This window comes from Idiotropiscis lumnitzeri, chromosome 10 (assembly GCF_059441095.1).
Source record: "Idiotropiscis lumnitzeri isolate Australia: NSW breed Sydney's pygmy pipehorse chromosome 10, RoL_Ilum_1.0, whole genome shotgun sequence".
In the NCBI taxonomy this organism is placed as follows: Eukaryota; Metazoa; Chordata; class Actinopteri; order Syngnathiformes; family Syngnathidae; genus Idiotropiscis; species Idiotropiscis lumnitzeri.
This window is the reverse complement of record NC_142400.1, coordinates 4,015,238-4,039,307: the sequence shown is the minus strand read 5'-3', so window position 1 is coordinate 4,039,307 and position 24,070 is coordinate 4,015,238. Positions and strand designations below refer to the sequence as shown.

The 24,070-nt window shown below is 42.3% G+C and overlaps 1 protein-coding gene across 1 annotated transcript in view; it reads left to right on the top strand.

Moving 5' to 3' along the window:
* iglon5 (IgLON family member 5) overlaps nucleotides 1-24,070 on the top strand; it is a 127,268-nt gene that overhangs the window by 8,980 nt on the left and 94,218 nt on the right. Inside the window, exon 3 of the mRNA XM_088307641.1 lies at nucleotides 1,822-2,463. Coding sequence (XP_088163767.1) covers nucleotides 2,403-2,463 — 61 coding nt within the window. The 5' untranslated portion in view covers nucleotides 1,822-2,402. The remainder of the gene's footprint in view (nucleotides 1-1,821; nucleotides 2,464-24,070) is intronic.

The following is a 24,070-nucleotide window of genomic DNA, read 5'->3' as shown; positions in this document are numbered from 1 at the left end:
TTTGACAGTTCCGTCGTGTCACTTTTTGTTACTTGACTTGTCAAACTCTCACATCAGACTCTTTGAGTTCTCGGTTCACAAAAGCCTTTTGGAACCTCATTTCTTAGTTCACTCAATTATCGAGCCATTAGCGTCACCATCTTATACAAAAAAAAAAAAGACTTATAAAATACAACTAACTGTCTTGCATTTATTTTTTGTCAAGCCAGGAAATTACTCAGCTCCCTCCTGGGACCTCTTGCACTGTTCCAGTTGACTCAATCACGTCCCCAGCAGGGACATCTGGAAGCTTCGCGTCCACGTCATCTCGAACAGGCCCCGCTTTATGCCGGGTGCCTCGGCATTGTCTGAGCACAAAAAGCGCCTTTGAGAAATGTTCTGCTTCTTGTTTGACATGTTAGTCGTCGCTAAAGTGAAGAAATGCCTCCCCTCCTTACCCCGAAATCCCCCCCCCCCATGCCTGTAGTGCTCCTGCGGGCTCGCTGCCACAGGAAGTTGCTGCACAGCTCCCAGTAATTGTCTTGTTTTCTCAGGCAAAAAAATGTAAATTTATGTCAGCACTTTGTCAAGTATTTCTTTTTATCCGTGAACTTCGCTCCCGAAATAGAGATGGATGAAAACTTTATTAATAACATTCCTGAGCGTTGTTTCGAAGGTGTTTGGAAGATAGTAGGACGCGGAAAAGCGCACGCAATGATATTGCGCAGGGTTGAGGCAGCGTTGTCTTGTGGCGAAAAGTGTACGATCAAGATCACATTGTTGATTGGTAATCCACTTCATTCTAGTCGCTGTAAGAATTACAAATTTTGATGAAAAAGACCTTTCAGCATCTGCTTGTGGTTGTTTGTTGTTGGACGGTTATTTCTAGCAAATCCCCGTTTTTTTGTTGTCTTGCGCACACTAATAAGTAGCTGGTTGATTCTGTGAGCAGTCTCGCTCAGTTTGGTGACTGTCTAAAACAGGTGTAGGCAAACTACGGCCAGGGGGCCACTTGCGGCCCGTCAAAACGGTTTAATCCGGCCCGCCAATCAAAAAGTTTGCCCACCCCTGGTCTGAGAAGGTTCTGGTAATTGTCTATCACATTCCGGTGAGCGGACAACCAAACATGGTAACATTCTGGCAGTTGACACATGACAGTTGGCACCTCGCCGTTTTTGGTGACTGTCTGGACTGTCTACATTACGTTAACGCAACATTCTTGGAACTATCAAATTCTCGAAAGTGTTTGGGTAATTCTTTCTTTCTTTCTCTTTTCTCTTTTTTCTCTCTCAATTTTTTCTCTCTCTTTCTCTTTTCCTCTTTCGCCTTTTTCTCTTTCCCTCTCTCTTTTTTCTCTTAATGTCTCCCTCTATCTATCTATCTCTCTATATCTTTCTCTTTCTCTCTCTCTCGTTCTTTCTCACTCTTTTTTCTTTTTTCTCTCTTTCTTTTTCTCTTGCTTTTTTCTCTTTTTCTCTATCTCTCTTTCTCTATCTATCTCTCTATCCCTCCATCTTTTTATCTCTTTCTTTTTTTATTTCTCTTTCGTTTGATCTCTTTCTTTCTTCTTTTTTTCTCTCTTTTTTTCTTTCTTTGCTCTCTTTTTCTCTTTTTTTCTCTCTCTCTCTTTCTCTCCCTATATCTCAACTATCTATTTTTTGTGAACCCAGAATAAATAATTACCATTTAATTCTCCTGCGGGACCAAAAATCTGTCATTTTTTTCTCATCATTGAGTAAACCAATCTTTTTGTTTGCATTGTACCTCATCAAAAACGAAGCCCACCTGACCCCTCCCTCTCCCCCCCTACCCCTTCTTTCTTGTGATCTGTTACTACTGCAGCGCCACCCGCTTGCCCATAAATCACACAGCATTACCCCCACCATCCCAACGACGCGCACGACTCGCGCACGCCCCCAATTGGCCAGGCGAAACCCACCCCTCCGATTCCTGAAGTCCCGCCTCCCCCTCGCTCGTTGATTGGACGAGCCCCTCGCCGCGCAGCTGCCACTCAAGACGCCGGAGCTCCTTTTTGCGCGCCTGGCGTGCTCTGCTGCGGGGCTGAGAGGGGACGAGGCGCGCTGCATACCAACACACACTTCCACGGGAGTACCCAAGGACCTCCATCCGCTCTCACCGGCATCCACTCCAAGTTTTGCCACAGAGAATCACAGAGCGCGCCAAACTCCGATATTGGAATAATTGTTTTTTTTTTTTTTGTTTTTTTTTTTGGTTGCCTTTGCTGACATTTTTTTTAATCGCGATAAACCACGCGTGGAGTGCCCGTGCGGCGGGAGAGACGACAAGTGGACCCGACTGATGTAGAAGACGCTCTTGTTTGCTTGACATTTCCAACGCAGGAATATTCGTTAAATCAACAAACAGAACGAAGCGCATCGCTGGAATCCATCACAACTCCCATCATGGGCTGCCCCCTCGTGTGGAACATCTTGGCCGGCTTGGTCCTGGTGCTGTTGTGCAAAGGTAAGTTGATGAGATCTACGCGTGTGTTTTGCTTTTGCATATATGGAATGATGCTGCGCGCCTGCGTGTGTGCGCGTGCGCGTGCGTGTGCGCGGAGCCACGACTGGGAGCAACGAGTGGTGCATGTTAAGATGTGTATTCGGAAAACCAAAAATAACAGAGGGTGGGCTTTTCTGTACGTGACACGAATGACCGCCCATCTGCATGCACGGTACGTGCGTGCGTGCTCGCGCGCGCGTGTGTGCGCAGCGTGTACTTGTCAATGTGTAGCGGCGAATGCAGAGGAGTTTGTGTTGCCACCTCTGAATCAACAAGGTCGACCGGGACAAAAGGTGACGCATGGTGGAAAAGTGGACCGTAGGGGTCAAAGTTGAAGTAGGTCGAAAAGAGGAGGGGGGGGGGGACAAGGTGATACCACCTGCAGAGGACGTTTTTCTTTAACACCCTTATGAAATAAAATCCAGAGAAGTTCATTAAGGGTTAGTCTTGTTTCGCAGTAATAGAAAAATAATAAAATGATGGTTTGAACTGCTATCAGGTGGCAGAGGCGGGGGGAGGGGCGTTTAGTGGGGGGGCTTTTTGTTTTCAAATGATTGCAGTTCTACTTATTTTCCAGTAGATGTCACTGATGTGTGTTTCTGAAGCGTGTCAGACTGGTAAGCAAAACAACAGGAAGATGATGTTACGGCCATTGCTAAAAACAAAGCTCATTTCAATGCGGCGCCACAAGATCCCTTCAGTGTGTGTTGGCAACGTGTTCAGCACATTTCTGGTTACATTCTGTTGACTGTCTAGCACACTGTAATAAGCGTCAAACTCATTCTGGTAACCGTCTAGCATGATCTAGTGAGTGTCTAGCTCGTATTCTGGCGACTGTCTCGTATTCTGGTGATTGTTTAATCATCCATCATTCCTGTTACTGTCATTTTGGGAATAAGCTAGCACGTTGTGGGGGCGATGCTGAGGGAGGCGTGTGTGAGCCTGGGGATCCTGATTTTTTTTTTCTGTCGTAGTACAATAGTGTAATTGCACCTCCACTCCGCCAGTGGGCAGTGGCGCTCTCCTTGCCCATTGTGCACAGCGAGTATTAAGTACAAATACCAGCAAAGGACAAGCACATTCTGGTAATTGTAGAACGTTTCTAGCACAGGGGTGGGCAAACTTTTTGATTGGCGGGCCACGATGGGTTCTAAAATTTGACAGAGGGGCCAGACTAGGAGCAGATGGATGGATTGTTTTGGTAACCTCACCTCAACGGAGAAAAAAATAGATTTAATTTGAAATGAAAACGAACAAAAGCATTAAAACAAAAATATCTGTGTTTGACACACCAGAATAATTAGAAAATAAAAAATTAACCAGGTTTACTCATGTAATTTTTTTCAAGTTTAACGGGCCGTATGTGGCCCACGGGCCGTAGTTTGCCCACACCTAAACACTCTAAAATATTGTTGTGAGTGTTGAGCAAATTGTGATGACTTGATAACTGTCTAGATGTGTTCACCACATCCTGGTAGGCTGCTGCAACTCTTTAGTCCGTTCTGTGTACTCTCAAAACATGCATGCTGCTAAGTGTCTCGAGCGCTTTCCCAACCTTAATTGAGCCGTGGCACATTTTCCACCAGTAAAAAGCTCTCAAGGCACACCACCGAACAAAAAGGTCAAAAGAGTGTTGTTGTACCTTCCGCTACCTAATGGAAGCACATTTAATTGTTCTGTTTGTCACTTTCCAACGTTTCCGACCAATTCAGTGAGATCATTTCCCCACAGCACTCCTGATGATCTCTCACAGAACCGTAATGTGCCGCGGCACACTGCTTGGTAATCAGTGATAGGAAGGATTCCACTGACTGTTTAGCATATTCCGGTTGCCGTCGAGCACATTCCAATAACTGCCTTGCACTTTCCCGTCCAGCCAATTCCAGCGACTGTCAAGCATGTTACGTTCCGCTTCTCGTCCATTTTTATGGCCGTTTAGGACATTGTGGTAATTGTCTAGCACAGCTCTCTGTGCCTTTAAAAAAAAAAAAAAAAAAAAAGAAGCAACGCTCACATGAATGCAAAGTGCTTGAGCATTCATCCTAACATGCTTAGTGATCAATAAAGTTTGGAATCCATTAAAACCTTCTTCCATCCATCCTCACATCATCCCTGAGTGCTCTCGGCATGCTGTGGGATGTCCCCACGTTTATTAGTTTTGCAAGACGTACTCAGCATGCTCAGTAATTATGCTCACGCCTCCACATAACTCCCCCCCCCAACCCCCCCACCACCACACGATCCGACTTCATCGATGCACACATGCAAAAAAAAAAAAAACACACACCTGCCGCAATTAGTCCCGCCTCGCCCTGTGGGAAATCAGTATATAAATAAATTACCCCGACCCTTAATAACAGTAATTGATGTGTCAGTGCAATAAGATGGGGGGGTTAACAACCTACGGTACAACTCCGGCCTCAAGGGGGCAGGAGTGAGTGGGAGGCGCGGTGGGAGGGGTGGGGGGGGGGGCGACCGGTCAAGCTTGTCGGCGAGCAGACGGCCGGCGCTGCAGGATGCGTGAAAACACGACCGACTCGGTGGGCGTGCGCGCGCAAACACAAGATTCATGCGCGCACGCATTTCATTTGTGAAAGCGCCTGCAAAGGGACCAATCACCGCCGGTTTCTTCGTATGACCGGAGATGCACTGTGGCCTCGTGAGCGTGTTGGTTTGAGAGGAGGGGGTGGGGGGGGGGCGATGTGAATAAATGATGCGGCAGTGCGACTATCCTGTGAGAGGCAATCAAGTACACTGTTGGATTGTTGAGATATCAGCCGACCGTGGCGGTGTCACATTCAGGGAACTGTCAAGTCCAAATCCGGTTCCTGCCGAACACATACTGGTAACCGTCTAGTAAATTCAGTTAACTCTACCACAATTCTGGTTGTGGTCGAGCACTTTGTCCATTCTGGTAACTCTGTTGCACGTTCTGTAAACTGCATAATTAATTTTGGTGACCGTAGGGCAAACTGCTAATTGTGGCGTACATTCTGGCAGTGGTGGGCGGTCAAGTCCTTCTTTGCTGGCCTAACAAAATCAAGAAATCGTGATCATATGCTTCACATTGATGTCATATTATATTCTAGTGTTGAAATTTTTAGGTGAGAGTTTTTATCCAATTAGAATTCAGCTAGCTCGTGTCGCCAGGCAGATTTCGGCGGGCTGGATTAAAAGGTTTAACGGGCCGCATGTGGCCCCCGGCCCGTAGTTTGCCCACGCCTGGTCTAGCGCATTCGGGTTACAGTGAAGCCCAGTCTGGTATCTGCATTACACATTTTGTTTATTAGAAATGATTCGGCGGCATTCTGACAAATGTGCAACTCATTTCCATCACTGCCTAGCTCCTCCTCCTTTTTCGTACCGTTAGGCGCATTCTGGTTACCGTCTATTTCGTTGTGGCCACTCGCACACACCCACAAATCATGATGCCAGACAGAAAAGCGAGCTCATGGCAGGAACTCGGGTGAGAGCAGGTGGGGTTGATTTGTCGCCTGACTCATGTCCTTCTGATTTCAGCGACATATGTGGGTTGAATCTCGGTGAGCCCAACACCCCCCCCCCTTCCTACACACACTCGCGCACTTTCACACCCGCTGGATCAAATGTGTTGGCGAGCAGAAGAAGAGGAGGACCATGCCAGCGTCAACAGATGCCTGGTGTTGCTAATCTGGAAGCTTTTTTTTTTTTTTTTCCTCTCTTCCTGTGAAATCCTCATTTTGTCCTGCGTACCCGACTCACACAAATGCGTTCGCCGGGCTGGCGGCTTTCATTTTTCGTGCGCCACCATTCCCAGTCAAGAGCCACAGGGAGAAGGCTTGGAGGTTTAGCCAGCCTCGAGTGCGCTCAACATCCCAATACGACCCCCCCCTCTTACTCCCATCCTCGGGTGCCGCTTTTCATTCCCATTTCTTTGGCTTGCCATGCTGCAGTGCTTCAGACATCTGCTTATTCCCTCTGCCGACACGCCGCCGAGGCGACACCTTTGTAAAATAAATAAATAAATAAAAATCCTGCTGCGTTTTGACCTAAAACTAGAAACCACAGGGAGTCCTGATGGAAAAATGATAAGAAAGCTCATTTATCACGTTGACAGTTTTACAAGACGGCGGCGCTGTCCTAGCATGGCTACGGAGCAAACATCGCCACTGCTAAAAGATTTCTCCATTTTACGCTGAGTCCAGATGTTTATGAAAACGAGTCTGACGCCTGCGACTCATCTGGCCTTAATATTTGCTGGAATCACTCATCTTACTTGATTCGGGAAATGAATTCCAATGTGAAGCTGCCACGGCTTCAATTTGGAATATTGAGCCAAGAGGACACTACATGTGATTTTGGTGATGACATAGCCGCAAAGATATTAACGCCACAGTGTGTTTTGTTTTGTCTTGGGATTTCGTTTCTATGCGTGATGTCACCACAGATTGTGAAAACAGTGCCTTTTAACACTGCAACAACTTTGCTCATTACAAAAGAACAGAACCAAGAGAAAAAAAAAATCGAGATTTATTCAGAGCATTTTCAGAACTATAGAGCGCCCCTACTGGCGGAAGAAAAATCCACAGGAAAGCTGCACTGTTGTATTAACCGCATGGTTCAAAATCTAGGAAAAAAGTAGCGGCTTATAGTCCGGAAAATATGGTAATAGGCTCAGCAATGGGAATTATTATTATTATTAATTATTTTTATTAAGAATTAATTTTTTTTTTTTTTTGCAAAACATCCTCGCTATAAATGTAACGCAAGTTTTAGGTCAAACATAAAAACAATAAATGCAAATATCTCAAATACCTGATGTGCTTAATACAAATACATGTAAGGCCATCTCTGCTAAAAAATTCCGGTAAGTTTCGCATTTCCTGGTGACTTACAACATTGGGCTAGCTAAACTCATGTAGCGCTAGCATCTGACCGTCGACCGACGGGCTGTAAAAAGAATACCGCGTCACGACCTGCGCCCTTTCCTCATCGTTAGCGTCATAAACAACCATTATAGCCGCCACTTGTTTGCAGTTATAATTACCGTTATAATGTAGCGAGTGCGGCGTAGTGGAACATGAGGGGCACTTATAGCGGTTAATTGCTACTAGCTGCTCATGTCGCAGCGCCTGGCACGAAGACCGACCCGGCTGAGAATAAGATGAATCCCACCTTAGTAAAAGTCTGAATGTTAAATCAATGTAAAGCCAATTGAAGCCAAGTCTGTTGCATATAAACATGTCAGTGTGGCTATTAATAGCGCTCATCCAATAGCAATTATATGGAGACAATAAAATAAAGAGCAGGCAGCAGAGAACCACCGGTGTGATCATCCACCGACGCCTTTTTGTTGTCTGAGACTGTGAGAAGGAGAGGAAGGCAATTGAGATTAGCGCGGGCGGTTGGTCCTCGGGGAGCCGCCAGGGATGAGGGTCCCGCTTCCCTCCCTGTCCTCATTACCACCAGACAAGGAAGTCGCCGGCAAAATCAATGGCAAAGGCTTAGGCGGTAATGCGGGCCGTGCCATTGCTTTTGTGTGGGGCTTTTTTCATCTTTTGTCTTCAAGTGAGTGTTTGGACTCGTGAGTGCTGGCCCGATGACTCACTTTTGTTTTATTTGGCCTGGAAAAGATGTAGTGCTTACTGTCTAGCATGTTATGCTAACTAGCTAGTTAGCATTCTGGGCACTGCCTAGCTTAATTCGGGAACTCTCCAGTCTGTACTGGGAACTGTCCAGTACATACTGGTTAGTGAAGGTGATGGTGGCTTTATGGGACTAAAATATGAGGTCATTGTTGAAAACAAACGTTTTGCTTCTAAACAATCATATGACTTACAACTCTTTAAAAAACTATTAAGCACGCTATACTGAATTAAATCTTTGTCGCAGAACATGAGAATTTTTGATGCCGCTGATATTTCATCTATATAGAAGAATGTAATATTATTTCATGAATCCTCAACATTGTTTGACGTTTATAAGAGATATTCTTATGTCATTGACCCCCAAGTGTTGTTAATTTTTCCTGTAAATCTCCTAAAACTGATTAAAAATGGTTCAAAATTCACAACGCATATTATCACTTTTTAATGTTTGAATTACAGAACATATATATTTTATTGTGATTTCACACCACATGATTAGTTATACCAAATCACATGAAGGTATGGAAATATGGAAAAAAAATGTAATAATAAAAAAATATATTAAACTGACTTTATTAACATTTCATGTTTACTGAATGTTTCGGTATTAACAGTTAGGAGAGGATTTTTTTTAAATTAAATATTCGCCTCATCTGTGCTGGTCAATTTAGCCCAGCGAGAGGTTTTGCAACGGTAAAATTTCATTAAGACTTGGGCTACTAAGGATAAGTAGTACCGTTTTCCATCTTCCCCGTGCTGCAACACACCTGATTGAAAGAGTTAACGAAATAAATAAAATTAAATCGAAAAAACATTTTCGTTAATGAAATAAAGTAAAAATGAAAATGCTTTTTTAAAAAAAACAAAAACTAATACTAAAACTAAGACTTTTTGCTAAAACTAATAAAAAACAATTACAGCCGCCCTGAAATCTAATTGAAATTACATTAAAAGAAAAAAAATCAAAAGGAAATAAAAACTAACTCTAATTAAAATGACAAAATAACCCTGATTGCAGCAGGGAAAAAAATGAAGTAAAGGTTCCCTTGAGGACCCCCCCGGCGCTTTTTTTTAAGCACTTTCTAATACAGTAATTGTCTAGCACATTGTGGTTACTCCCTTGCACATTAGGACAACTTCTGACTAGCATAGTCCCGTAACTATCCATCACATTCTACCAAGACCACCACACCGTTGTTGCGATGAGGACAGACAGTCAAATGCACCACAGGGGGGAGCGTTGAGCTGACGTCAAGGTACCATTGGATTCATCCGCGACTTTTATCATTGCACATGTGGCGATAATTACCAAGGGCATTGTTGCCATGACGACTTGGAGCAGGACAGCCTGTGGCACGGTCCTGCATTCTTGGGGAAAAAAAAAAAAAAGAACATCGTCTCGGTGTTTATCGCCAACAAGACGCCAGCGGCATATAGACCGCTAGCTTCTTTTCTATCCTCTTCTTTGTTTGCCGCTGTTTACGCGGGTAAAAGTAGCAGGCGCAACACGTGCGAACGTAATGGCCTCGTGTTGCGCATGATTTTCAAGCCGCGTTGACTCCAGTGAGGTGTCGGGGAAAATAAATAAAAAGAGTGTGTGTGTGTGTGTGTGGGGGGGGGGGGACAGATCAATACATATTTCAACAGCTTCTTGCGAAGCCAAGAGACACGCACACAGAGAGAGATGGAAGGAAGGAGAAGAGTAATTGTGTTCCACACTCTCATTGTCGGGAGTGTGAGGAAGATACCAGGGATAATTGCGACCCGGGCTTTAACAGAGTGATAGGGTGGAGAAGAAGCACTAACGAGCGGCGCATAGCTAACATGCTACGAGAGGCTGAGAGCCCCCGCACGGTGGCACTTCATAATAGAGCACATTCGGGACCTTTCGGTAATCATCTAGCACATTCCGGTGCCCGTAAAACACATTTTGGGTGAGTATCTAGGGCAGGTGTGGGCAAACTACGGCCCGGGGGCCGCATGCGGCCGGTTAAACGTTTTAATCCGGCCCGCCGAAGTTGGAAAAAAATGAAATGAATTAACCTTGTTAATGTTTTATTTTCTAAATACTCTGGTGTGTCAAACACAGATATTTTGTTGTAAAGCTTTTGTTTGTTTTTATTTCAAATTAAATGTATGGTTTTTTTTCTCCAATGAGGTGAGGTGACCAAAACACTCCATTCATCTGCTCCTGGTCCGGCCCCTCTGTCAAATTTTAGGACCTATTGTGGCCCGCCAATCAAAAAGTTTGCCCACCCCTGGACTAGAACATTCCGGAACAGTCTTTCCTGGTAACAATTAGCACATTTTGGCAACTGTCGTGACCATTCTGGTAACTCTCTAGAGTAATCTCAAACACACACTGGGCCGAAAAGTAAAACTTGAATAAAGCATTTAATTTTTTTTTTTTTATTGAAAATTTTTATTATAAGTGGTTTTATTAATGCAATACAATGTTTAGTTTTGAAAATGACTATTATCATTTTGAATGTTCCTATTATCATATAGAATGTAAAATGGTATAGTAGTCATTTGGTATCGCCTCACGGGCCAAATCTATTTACACTGCGGGCCAAATTTGGCCCGTGGGCCAGAGTTTGACACCTATGGTCTGGAGCATTCTATTAACTGTCTCGTACATTCTGTTTGCTGGTTCTTACATTCTGGTGACTATTTCATCCTTTCTAGTGATGGTCTTGCTCATTTTCTGAGATTGTTACTATTTGGTATGAGAATAATTGCATCCTGTGCTTTAATAGATGGAGAGTAAAAGGGCGGAGAAGAAGCGACGCTGGTTGCCGCACTAACGAGCAGCGCATAACAAACATTCTATGAGAGGCTCAGGCCCCCACTCTGTGGCACTTCATGATGGCGCCTCCAAGAATCCCCCGCACATTATTCTACTTCCTGTTAGCCGCTGAGGGTACTTGGTGGTAAGATAATGAGCGTGGGACCGAAAAAAAAAAAATAATGTCAGGAGGTTGGTGCTGGGGCTGTCATGCAGAGATGGGAGTTAAAAAAAAAAATAGAAGAGAGACAGATGGCGTGAGTACGAGCGCCGCAACAGGCGGCCGTGGGGTCTGATTGATTTTGCAGGTGTGTGCTGTGATCCGGGCAAGGTTATTATCGTTAATGAAAAGTAATGAAATAACTAAAACTGAAATTGACAAATAGAGAAGAGTTTCTTTAATGAAACAAAATGAAACTACATCTTGCGTAAATAAAAATAATGACAATGACGGCAAAAAAAATTCTGTTTTTGTCTTTGTCAATTAATATCATACTTGAACATTTGAGGTTCATTTTACCTACTTAATACTTGCATGTATTAATAAAATAAATAAAACGAACACCACAACTAATGGAAAAAAATAACCTTCATACAGCATTGATGGAAGGTACGTTTCTTCTTATACAACAAAATAGATCTGTTATATCATGCTTGACAACAAAGCTAATTTATGCTAACATGTCATCATTTAGCTAGCGGCTTGATGCACTTCTCACTCTGTCCTCTCCAGCAGGCTTCATTGCAGGCAATGCGTCAGTTTTAAGGTTTAATCTCCGGATCAATCCACTTTTGTACCGCCAAAGGCTCACCAGGCCATCCTTTGACAAAAGACAATCACCGACAAACAGCTGATGAATGGTCTGTCGCCACCGCGGCCGGCGACTAGGCGGAGGTGGCCACTTTCGAAACGCCTCTTTCGCGGAGACGCTTGTCGGGCGTCCCATTGGCTGCTCGAGAAAGTGGGCGTGTGTTTAATTTGCAGGGGGCGGTGCCTCAAGCTTCTACATTAGACGCTGTTTAGCTACGGTGTTAGCATTAGCCTTTTGGCTATCAAGCTAACAATTGCTTCCCTTTCTGTGCCTGTTGAATAATATGTATGTTTTTTCTTTATGTATTTTGTCAGTTACTTCTCCCACATAATTTTATTGTACGTTCCCTGTAATGTGTGTCTCTTGTAGTGGCAGTCTATTCGGCGCCGTGACAGCCCCAGAAAATCATCTCCGCTGCTAACTAGAACGTTCGACACCGACATGTCACATTGTCACCCGATACATTTTTGTAGCTGTAATAAAACCTTCTTATTAATGTTGCGCAGTAAGTCGAGCCCGTGCTCGGGCAGCAGCGCTTTTAAAAAAATTGGATGAGATTGTACATCACACCAAGGGCTCTTTTTGATTGCAGCCGAAGATGCCACGATGCTAGTCTGATCTTTATCCTACATTCCCTTAGCTCCTGTGTCAGTATAATGTGTGATTGTGTCTCCAGAAGCAGTCGAGTCAGCACTTGAGCCACCTCGGCTGATCTTTTACAAACTTGTATGTGGTGGTTGCTGCTAACTGGAGGCACGGCGTCCGCTGCTGCAGTTTTGTAACTGTAATCAAATGTTCTTGTTCACGTTGCGCTGAAAGACTTGTCGGCAGTCGGGCAGACTTGGCAAAGATTTTACATGAGGAGCGACAGTGGACGGGCCGTGCATTTCATACGTACTTAGCCATCATTGACCATCATTTATGACACCACGGCTGGAGAAATAATGAACAGAAAGACACTTGCGCACGACTGAGTGAGTGTTGGATGACTTGGCTTCTCTTGAAAAGTCTGACTTGAAAATGGCATTGCAAGTGCATCTGCGATTAAATCCACACATTTCCCTCCTTTGGCCATTGTGGTTTAAAAAAAATCAAGTTTCAAATTTTTGAGTGGTCGCCAGTGACGACTTTGCGGTGTGTTAATTCTGCATAGCGCTGCCGCCTCACGAGTGAGTATCCAATTACAAGACACGTTCATCACCTCCAGCGAGAAGTCCATACTGTCATCAACTCGTGATCTGATTGGCTATCGCAACTGTCTATCAAAACCCTCTTGAGACTCAGAACAGTCGCCCGCAAGATTGAATCTGAAGGCCTCGGACGAATAGTGCGCGCTACTGGTGTTATGAAATCTGCCTAGCAACACAAGCTAGCTGAATTCTGATTGGATAAAAATTCTCATCTAAAAATTCAACACTCTGCAATAATATGACATCAATGTGAAGTATATGATTATGATTTCTTGATTATGTCAGGCCAGCAGAGAAGGCGTCGAAGGCCTTGACGGCCCGCCACGGAGAAGCGACAGCTTTTGATTTCAACCGTAGATGCTGCAGTTTGTTTCCCGGCATAGTTCCATGTAAAGTGTCAGGAAAATATCGAATGGCGTCTTTGTCACCTTCTATATCATTCTGCGTCTGATAAAATTGCCCTTTTCATGCTGCGCCTTCAAGTCTCGTCGGCGCTCGAGCAGCCGATCTTTTGCAGACTTTCACAGTTTGTATAGCGGAAGCCAAAAGTGTCTTTTGCTGAAGGTGCTGCGGCGCCAGTTTTATTCTCATCCTAGTTGCCGTGGAAGGTGTCAGGACAATGCCGGATGGTGTCTTTAGTCGCATTGTCGTCGTCGCTTGAGCAGCTTCAGCTCCTCTTTTGCAACTTTGTACAATGTCTTTCTTGCGAGCAAGTGAGCACTCCGTTGACGTGACACGCGGCTGCTGCAGTTTTTTCGCCTGGAATAAAATGTTCTCATTCAAGCCACACAATGATTCGAGGTGGCGGTCGGGTAACCAATCTTTGGCGAGTTTCAAAAAAACGCAGCGGTAGTTTTGGGACTGTTCTAAAATCTTCAGCAATCCAATCTCTTCTCCACTTAAGCAGCCTCAACTGATCTTTTCAAAAACATTCCGAGCGTGTTTATGAAAGCAAGCGCTTTTTGATTTTTTTAAACGACGATCCAAAAGTCCGAATTTTTTTTCATCATTTCCATTTTTTAAACAAAAAAGTGTGACAATGTGGATTTTAGTTGCCTTTTTTTTTTTTTTTTTTAATGAAACAATCGTGCCAGCTTGAGAGAGTTATTTTAATTGGCTTTGAGAGCAGACTCTCGCCGCACTATTGTTTTGTGATATTTTACTAATTAGATCCCGGGTTGGATAGCGCTAAAAGCCCACATCGCTCTTTCCAGTGAAATTCCATTAGTGCTTTGACGCGGATCGCTCCGGGTTCCAAAACATTATTCAAGACACTCCGAGGATTGCTAGGACACGTAGTTTGCTGTAAAAACATCACAAATTGCACATGTTGAGTCCTTGCTGGCTCCGTTTCAGAGATGACGCCAATTAAAACGCTTTAGCCTAGTGTCCTTGGAGAGGTTGCTATTTACTATTTGTGGCGGCGTTATCGGAAAGACGCGATAGCAACGTAACATGGCGCTAGGTGTCCCATCCGTGTTCGCATGACCTTTTACGCGGTTACTGGACCTCCGGTGCCGTTAAGGAATAATGAAAGTGTCAGCTACGGGCAATTAGCTGCTTAATGTCAGGCAACGGTGCACTAATACGCTATCTTTTCGCTGACGGTTCAATAATGTATGTTGCAGGGTCGGAAAGAAGGGCCCATGTTATTGACTTTGAATCCGGTTATGTAAAGTACGTTGTTGTTAAAAGGTCTTCAGGACGTAGCCTGTAATGCTAGGGTTAGCGTTTACAAAAGGCTGAGTAATTTTATCCGCAGTCACTTTAAAGCAGTAACTTTTTAAGTGCCAATAGCATCAACGTTCACATCTGTAACTTTAGCAACGTTCATTTTCAGAAACAGTACAGTTAGCAACAATTGAAATTAGCGACATTATCTCACTTTTAGCCTTTGCTAGCAGAATGAACAGTAGCTGTAATTTTTACTGGTCGAAACATTACGACCATGAACAATAGCACATTTTATCCAAAAACATTTTGAAATTAGCACCGGTGGCAGGAGCCCCAATGACATATCTTTCAATGACGTTAGCGCCATTCACGATAGCATCAGTAGGCGCGCTCGTAAATATCGCTGAGTACGCACTGGTTCACTCCGACCGTTCTAAAAGTCAGAACGTTGTCGAAAGTTGCTGTTTGGTTATTCAGAGTGCACCAAAAAACGACGCTTTAGGCAATCCAACATGCTACGCTAGTGTTTCAGGCAGTACAAATGGTAGCTTAATGACTCTAAATGCTATGAGGCTAATACTTACAGTAGCGCTGTTCACATTAGCCGCCTTAACGTTACAACTAGTAAATTTAACACTCATTGATATTAGCAACATCGTTAGTGACATTGTTTCTCGCAGTAACTTTAGCGATGTTGACAGAGGCCATAACGTTTAGTCAATTTAGCCTTGACATTAGCGGAATTGACTTCAGTGACATTAGTGGCACCAGTCAGCGCTATTGACATTTCTGTCACCATTTACTTTTAGTTTAGAGGAAATGTGCACGTAAATTAGCATTATTTTCGTTTAAATTAACGTCTTTAACATAAGCTGCGCTAACGTTAGTCGCAGTAACTTTTTTTGCGCGCTTGACATTAATGTTAGCTTTAATAACTTTAGCACTATAGAAATTAGCCTTAATGTCAGTGCTGGTAAATTAGCCGCCTTAACATTTAGAGCTTTTAGTACTCACTGACATTAGTGGGATTTAAATTAGTGTCATTAACATTGACGTAAGTAGTAACTTTGCTCCATTCATATTATTGCGGCCATTAGTAGTTTTAGTGCGATAGAAATTAATGAACTTTAGACCTCATCATTAGCAGCGTTATTGTCACCATTATAATACGCTAGTACCAATAACTAAAATGTGATTAGAAAAGTGTACACACCCTCTTATAACTGGGATGCGGGTGTGTTCAGAATTAACCAGTCAGTCACATGGGAGTCGGCATGCACCCCCCACGATTTAAGAGGCGTCTGATTAACCCCAAATTCATTTCAGGTGTTCTAGTAGGCTTTTCCTGACTTTTCATTTTAGGTTTTGTGCTAACACTATTTATAAAAAAAAACAAAGCAAAACAAAATTGGACAAATGATGGCTCACATGAAAAAAAAAAAATTTAAAAAAATAAATAAATAAATAAATACCTTTGTACCACTGTATAATAATCCAGGTGGATAAACGAGGACGTTACCGTCACTGATTAAGTGCCGATTGTGGCAGCGGGGCTCCACCCATGCATTGTTTACTTCATCAAGCTGGCCAACGGCCACTTTAGCTGGCACTTTTTTTTTTTTTTTATCCTCCCGCCTCTGACAAGCATAATCACAATTGATCTGTATTCCGGCGGGGGAGGCGGCTCAATCAGACGTGACAAATGCGGGCAGACAATGCAGGTGTTTTCTTCATCAGGCCGACGCCGTCCATCCTCGCTTCAATCCATCACAATCAGGTTGTATTGACGCAACGGACTTTCGATTAAGATTCTTTTTTCCACCTCTTCTCTTATAGCCGTCCAAGATAAAAGTTTCCTCCTGCTCACAGTTATAGAAGTCATTTTGCTGGCGCCATTGATTTGACACTCATTATAATTGGTGTTATGCTGTTGACCTACAGGTTAATTTAGAAGGCCAATGTGTCATATTCACGCCGGTCAATTATTTATACTCCGAACCAACAGGGGGCAGCGTGTTATTTGAACTTTGACTTAAATGGTGACAAAACAACCGTTGCCATGGCTGGTGGGATAAAAGTGTGAGAGGTAATTAAAGGAAAAATAATTAAATAACACATAAAATAAAATATTTCTTTTTCCACTCGGAATATTCTGATTTGATTCCAGTTATATTTCGTCATTTAATTTTGGATTATTTCCCTGAATTAATGTTTTTTTTTTTCAATTATTTTAGTGCTATAATTTTTTTCAATTTCATTTTTCCTGTGTTTCATCTTTGTCTTATGATTAAAAATTTTGACAGTAATCTTCAGATTTTTTTAATCTTTACAAGGATCTAAATAAATAATAAAAAAAAACAAATTGACTCTTCTTTTCATAAAATTCAGATTTTCATTTCATAAATTTATGGATTATTTTACAATTCTTCATTTTTTATTCTCATTTCATATATATCCTCGTAATAATAATAATTAATTTTTTTATTTTTGGAATTCATGCACGCTTTACCGTCAGAATTTTTATCATCATATTGCAACTTGACTTTCATCATTTGCCATGTTTAGTATCCTAATAATTCCAATTCTACAATCACCTAAATCAACAATATTATACTCATAAAATTCAACTCAAAGTTGTGCCAGGGTGCGTCGTATATCAGTTTTTACGGCCTACCGATCGACGGGCGGGATCGCAAATCACCCGCGTAACGGGATAATATCCAGAATGACATGAAAATAATGCATATAAATCGTCGGCGGCGCCAAGACGGGCAAAGTGTTGATGAACATTTTTTCAGAAGGTCATACAAACAAAATCTGAGTCAAGAAGTGGAGGGGAAAAAAAAAGTGGGTTGTGTCTTTGGGGCGTGGCGGCGCCAGATGAAGATGGTGGAGACAAACGTGCGCCATATGGCGGAGGGCCGTGCCTGTGCCGGCGCTCGCTCTTGCTTGTTTTATTTATTAGCCGTGCCACATTCATTTCATGCCTGCGTTCCTCCACCTGCATCTTTACTCGCCAATAATGAATCCTCGCAAGGCCCGAGCGAGGAATACAAATCAATCAATACAAGAGATTAACAAGCAATTAAGTCCATATTTGACTTTTGTACAAGTTTAAACTTCTTTTATTGGCTACATAACTTTTTGATGCTGGAATAAACCTTGATGTAGATATTACTGGTTGGAATACAAATGCAGATTTTTTTTTTTTTTCGACTCCTTGTTCACATGTTTCTCAGATTCCAGTTTCTACATCGCATTTTAAATGAGTGAATGTGTTTGAGTTGGTGTCCTGATTTTATTATTTTTTTTCCCGACTTCGCAACTCAGACCTCCTAGTCAAAGTTAAAGTCAGACTTCCCGGTAAATGTGACCCAAACTAACAAAAAAAACCCACCTCTCAATCCCCGTCACCAGAGGCGAGTTCACGAGAAGCTTTTCTTCTCAGTTCTCAAGTGATCCACAAATTGTCAGCTAAAATATTCATGCGTGTGGACTTTGGGTCATTAAAGAATGTTCTGGAGAGAGGATCCTCATCATGAAATCCAATATTTATGAAATGGATCTTCACAGCAGTTTGTTGATATATTTGCTCAGCGTTAGCCGAGTGTTCGGTTTTCAGGGCCATCTGCTTAATTATGCTGCGCCGCGACTCAAGAATCTTCGGAACGAGGCGTGTCATGGCGTCCTAGTGAAATTTGGTTATTGAAGTTCAAATATTGTTGAATAATGTTTTGAGCTAAAAAATGCATTTTTGCCGAAATTTGTTTTTCTTGCCAATATTCTTCAATAGTTGTACTGTTATTTTGCAATAATTGTGATTTATATATATATATATATATATATATTTATTTGATTAATTTTTTAAAAATAAAACACACTATTCATGCGGGATGAGGACAGAGCCCTGCTGCAAATTTTGAAAAAAAATTAAGTAATTGAGGCCCCAACCCTTAAAATTGCCTCTATTAACAAACATATTTTATAATAAACTATGAACCTAAAACATTTGTCATTTCAGAATCATCTTAGAACATACAAAATGTCATCTTGTAAAACTGGCTTTGGAGGCTGAATTTCCGCATAATTTATTTTCCACTTTATTCAAAATTCCTGAGTCTTTTTTTTTTATTTATTTTTTTTAGTAAAAATACCAAAACCAAAATAATTCATGCTGAAGTGTACAAAAAATAAATAAACTAAAACGACAACAAAACAATTGGTCTGTCTTTGACCAAAACCCAGTGAATGACCAAAATGACCGTGAAATGGTCATTAGTGTGTTTTGGAGCTTCTACATGACTTGCCGACTCAATTTGATGTTGCTAAATAAAACAAGCTTCAGGGACTGCATTAAAAAAAATAATAATAACAATAATTAAGCAACCATTAGTTGTCCCTTTTGACTAGTACTCCTGGACAACCAAACGAAAATGGCATAAACAAATTGTGAGACTGTCTTGGCATGAATGCCGCCATGCTTTGGCTCTAACTGAAATGACGCCATGTGCCACTTCAAAAATTCCATTCTACACGTATTATTGACTGACTTATTGCTGCTTTTCCCATGTTGTACACGTTGTTCTACAGATTTTCTCACAAAAGCCAATGAAAAGGCAAAACACTTGTGGAATCTATCGTTTACATACGAAGCCGACGTCTCAACGCATTTGACGGCATGTGCACCGTGTAGCAACACAAATGCACTGCAGAAACTCATTGACTTCCGTAGCGTAGGTAACAAAGCTCTCAAACGTGTGTTAAACAACGTCAGAATACGGACGAGACGCCGTGTGAGCATTTAGAGCCCCAATCAATAACTAATCTTGAGGTCAGCGCGTTTGCTTTATGGCTGCTCTGGTGTTAGTTCTTGAAATGAACTCCCGCAGTCAATCACATGACACCTAATAGATTTTGTTACCCGGTGTCTTGGTTTGAAGAAATCATTTCGGGGCCATTTGGTCAAGATTTTGAGATTTTGTCCACCCGCTACCAAATTTTAACGACGTGCACTCAACAGGTAGCTGGGACTAAATTGTGAACACATGATTTTTGTTGCTGTCTTGAATAGACAATAATATTTCACAAGTTTAGTTTCGTCAAAGATTTTGAATAAGTGCATGTTTCCTCATAAATAAGGATATTATTCTCGATTGCTTAGTGCGAGCTGTTAAAACTACTGATAAAAGTGTGAGAGTAAGAACTCTTCCTTTTGTGGATCGTTTTCGAATTCATTGATGTTTAGCGCATCTGTTTTAATAGTGGATCTTTGACGTATTTCACCACCGAAGGAAAAGAGAGTCGATATCGTCATATTTGCATAAGAGTAGCTCCTGACGTGGTAAACGTAATCCAAAACACTTGAGCCTTGGAAGACTTTCGTCTTTGTGAGTGTTTCTAATTTCATAAACATTTATTTTAGGTCTATTGTGTACTTTATTTTGAACGCAGGTGTATGGAAATGTGTTATTTCAACAAGCTAACTGCCCATGTACAGACCTGCACTGTATTAATCTACTTTGTCAGATCAATTTTCTTTTGGGTAGTTGATTGAAATTCAACTCTCGAAAACTAATTGTCTCTAGAATTTTTTTTTTTGTCCGACTGTGCCCAAATTTGAAATATTACACAAATGGGAAATGCTAATTAGCACAAATACTATTGAGTTTTTGTCATCACGTCCAAGTTTCGGAATTTGCTTTGAAATCTGAAATTCGAGTACATTCACTCCAAAATCGTCCCGCAAAGACGATTTGACTGAGCAATATGAAATTAACTTGACACATTTCCCATGATTGGATGTGCAAATAAGTCTTAGGAACCCGTGCCTGAAGTCTTTGATTTAATTTCATTTGGCAAAGTTCCAGGATTCTTTAAAAGATAGGCTTGCCCGAAAGATTTTTTCTCATTAGTACCAAATATGTGGGCTACTAATTATACTAACCAAACAAACGTCATTATGGCAATATAAAATCTGTCTTTCATGAGAAGACCCAGAAAAAAAAAATTCAGGCACTAAGTCCGCAATTATTTGATTTTTTTTGTTTCGTCTGTTCTAGTGCCACTTCCACGATAGATGTCGCAAAATTTTGCGAGTGTGTGGCCACGAAACATGATAACACTAATTACCAAGCTCGCTGATTTAATTGGCGAGCTTTTGTCTGAATTGGAAAACAACACACAAAAAATAAAGTAAATACCTTGAAATGTTAATCACGCGGGGGAGGATACAAACAGCTCTCAAATCTGCGTGATGAAAAAGTCTTCCGGCAAAAAAATAAACCCCGGCAGCAATCTTTAATCAAGTCTTGCATCTATTTTTATTTATTTATTTATTTATTTATTCCTGGTCATAACGTGGAGACTTTTATTTATTTATTTATTTTTTGTCAGCTTATTGACGTTCCACGCCTCCTTCACCGCGATAACCTGCAGACGCGGCGATCATCAACAGCGATAATCAGCGCGATCTTTTCCCGACGCCGTCGCCGCTAATTTCCAGCTCCACGCACAGGCAAGAATTTTTTTGTGTGTGCGCTTGCGTGTGTGCGTGTGTGCGTTTACTCCAGTGAAGCATCGGGGATAATCTTTTCTTTCACCGCCTTTGATTCTCTTCACGGTTTCCCCCTTTTGTACATAATGTGCAACCCACTACGGTACAAAATACAGCCCCGAAATATGATTATGTATTTAAGAGCGGTCTTGTCTCGTTAGCTTGGCTGACTGTAACGGATCGTCTTAGTTTTAATCGAAGAGGGCCGCAACGGTGTTCTGTTATTGTGCCGATAATTCAACTATCTCCGAGTGTGCGTCCGTTGATTATTGACGGCTAATCCAAATGACTGTGGACATCCGCGTATCTTTATCGGGATCCTGCTTTTAGTTACGGGAATTTGAGGTTTCTGAATGAAGCTGTTTTGCTTTTTCCACAAAAAAACCCAAAAACAAACAATAAAAAAACCAGACATTCCTGTTGGAGATGAAAATTGTCTTCCTGTTAAAAAAAAAAAAAAAGTGGTGAATTCAAATGATTGTGGAGAGTTTCATAGCCTTTATTTGAGTTAGTATTTATTTATTTATTTATTTTTATTTTCAGTGGGGGTGTGTAGAGGGCGTTAACAGACTAAACAGAAATTAATTTGGAGATGAATATGCCGTTCCTGTTGATTTTTATTTTTATGATGAATTTAACTGATTCTGTCGCATAGATTTATCCAGTGCCTGCATTTACATGTATCTGGGTTAGTTTGGGATTTTTGGAAAGACAACAAACAAACAAAAAAAAAATCCTTGGAGGAAAGAGGTGTACTTCCATGTTGTATTTATTTCTTTATTTTATTGACAGACGATTGAAATGACTATGCAGAAAGCAGCCAGGAATTATCTGCAGCATGAATTTATCTGGGTTAGTTTAAGATTTTTTGAAAAGCAAGGGAAAAGAAATTAGAGGATAATTCAAAAGACGACGGAGATGAAGCTTAAGTTGGTCCAGAGCCTGCTTATGTAATTGTTTTTTTTGGGGGCATATTTGTTAAAATTGTCAAAATTATTATTATTTTCATTTGATATTCAAGAAACACTGCGCCTGAGGAAAATCTACCAATCAGAGAAGCAATGCTTGACTTATGAAATGTCGTTCATTTGACGCACACTCGCGGGGCACACTAAAACTTCACATGAAAGGTTCTGGTCTGGGCTAGAAATAAAATAACGGGTCAGCGCCTGTTGTGAGACGAAACACAACCAAACATTTGCCTTGAAGATGAAAAGTGTTCTTGTTCTTTTTAGACGGCCTCCAATGACCGAATGTTGCGGCGTCTACGTGCATTAATTTTGGAAAGGGAGCATAAACAAATATTTGCTTTCAACCTGTCTGGTTTAAAAATGAAATAAATGAATAAAAATCAGTACATTCGTCAGACAGCCGTTCGACATTTCTATAAATAATAATGTCCAGCCATCGTGGTGCACACACGCGCACACACACACACACACACACACGCACATACGCACACACACGCATGCCGCGGGAGTTCGACCAACAGAAAAATAAATCGGAGCGAGAATAAATTGCTCGTCGGCGTCTGCCTGCTTGATCTTTTCGCGTGAAGAGAAATTGAATTAAAAAAAAAAAAAACTCCGTTTGATATGTGCTGCATAAAAGCAACAGACTTTGTCAACATGTTTCCCAAGCAACCGTCCTCGTCCTGACGTTCCCTCCCTCTCGATTGGGATCTGGAAAGCCATTTTTGCTGTCAGGTAGTCGGCGCACGTCGGCCCCCCTCCCTCCCCCGCCCGCCTTCCCTCCTCACTCCCTCTCTCTTTTCGCTTTCTCCTTTCGTCTTTATCCTCCGCCGTCTGCTGCAGGCCCTGTGGAGAATTTGCCTGAATTACCTGTCATAGCGGCTGCTACGTGTAAATAAGGCTGCATAGTAGATCGCTTTTCCTGGCTTCTCTGCCTATCTTGTCTGACTTCAAACCACATAACCCCCCCCCCCCCTCCCCCCACCAACGCTAGCTCACCTTCACCCTCCATCCATCTCATCTCTTTCGTCCTGTTTTCTCTCCTCCTTGCCCTTCACCTCAATCTCTTAGCGTCCCTTTCTCTGGCAACAGCACGGCAGGGGGAGGCTTTTTGTGCTTTCTCTTTAAGTTGGGAAATGAGTTTGTTGCTGACTCGGTAGGAGACGCAGCGCGCCGGGATAGAGGTCATTGACTACCTGTCATTTAGCTCGGGGGGCTTAGTGAATTAGAAATAGCAGGGGGGAACGAGAGAGGGAGAGCGTGTGTGTGTGCGTGTGGGGGTGTGTGGGGGTGTGTGTGTGTGTGTGTGTGTATGATCCAAGTGTCATGTTTGTTAGCCCTGAAGGAGGTGATCAACTAAAATCCAATATGTTGAGACAGGAATGTAGCAGAGCGAGTGATAAGCACGTCAGGATAATGCGCCAAACTTCTGCACCAATCACATCGCAGGGTGTTGGGATGCATGCGATTGGCTCAGCTGGCGTGTGAAGACTCGAGTTGTCTGTAATTAGCCGCTTGTAACGCCAAAGCCCTCCCGGAATGTAAACTGGCCAATCACAGCACAGCACAGAACAAGCGGTGCGACGTCTTTTCCATCGGCGAACCTCGGAAAAACGGAGCCCGAGATTTTAGAGTCTGGGCCGCTGGTTTAGCTGCAATTTATCGCCGTTTTATGATGTGGCGATGTCGCTAATTATAGCTCACGCATCAAATGCATAGAAGTACAGAGACGGACAAAAATTGAATTTGCACGTTTATGCGAGTGGGACAGCCTCCTTCCGCTAAAACGGTAATCTGGTAGCCCACACAACAATACTTAACTAGACTTTACACAATCAGGATTTTGGGGCTGATCAACAAGTTTAAAATAACTGATCTGATCAGAAAATGGCCCAATTTTCGGTCGGTGCTGCTGTTTTGGGTCACGACAGAGTTCAATTGTGATTTTTATAC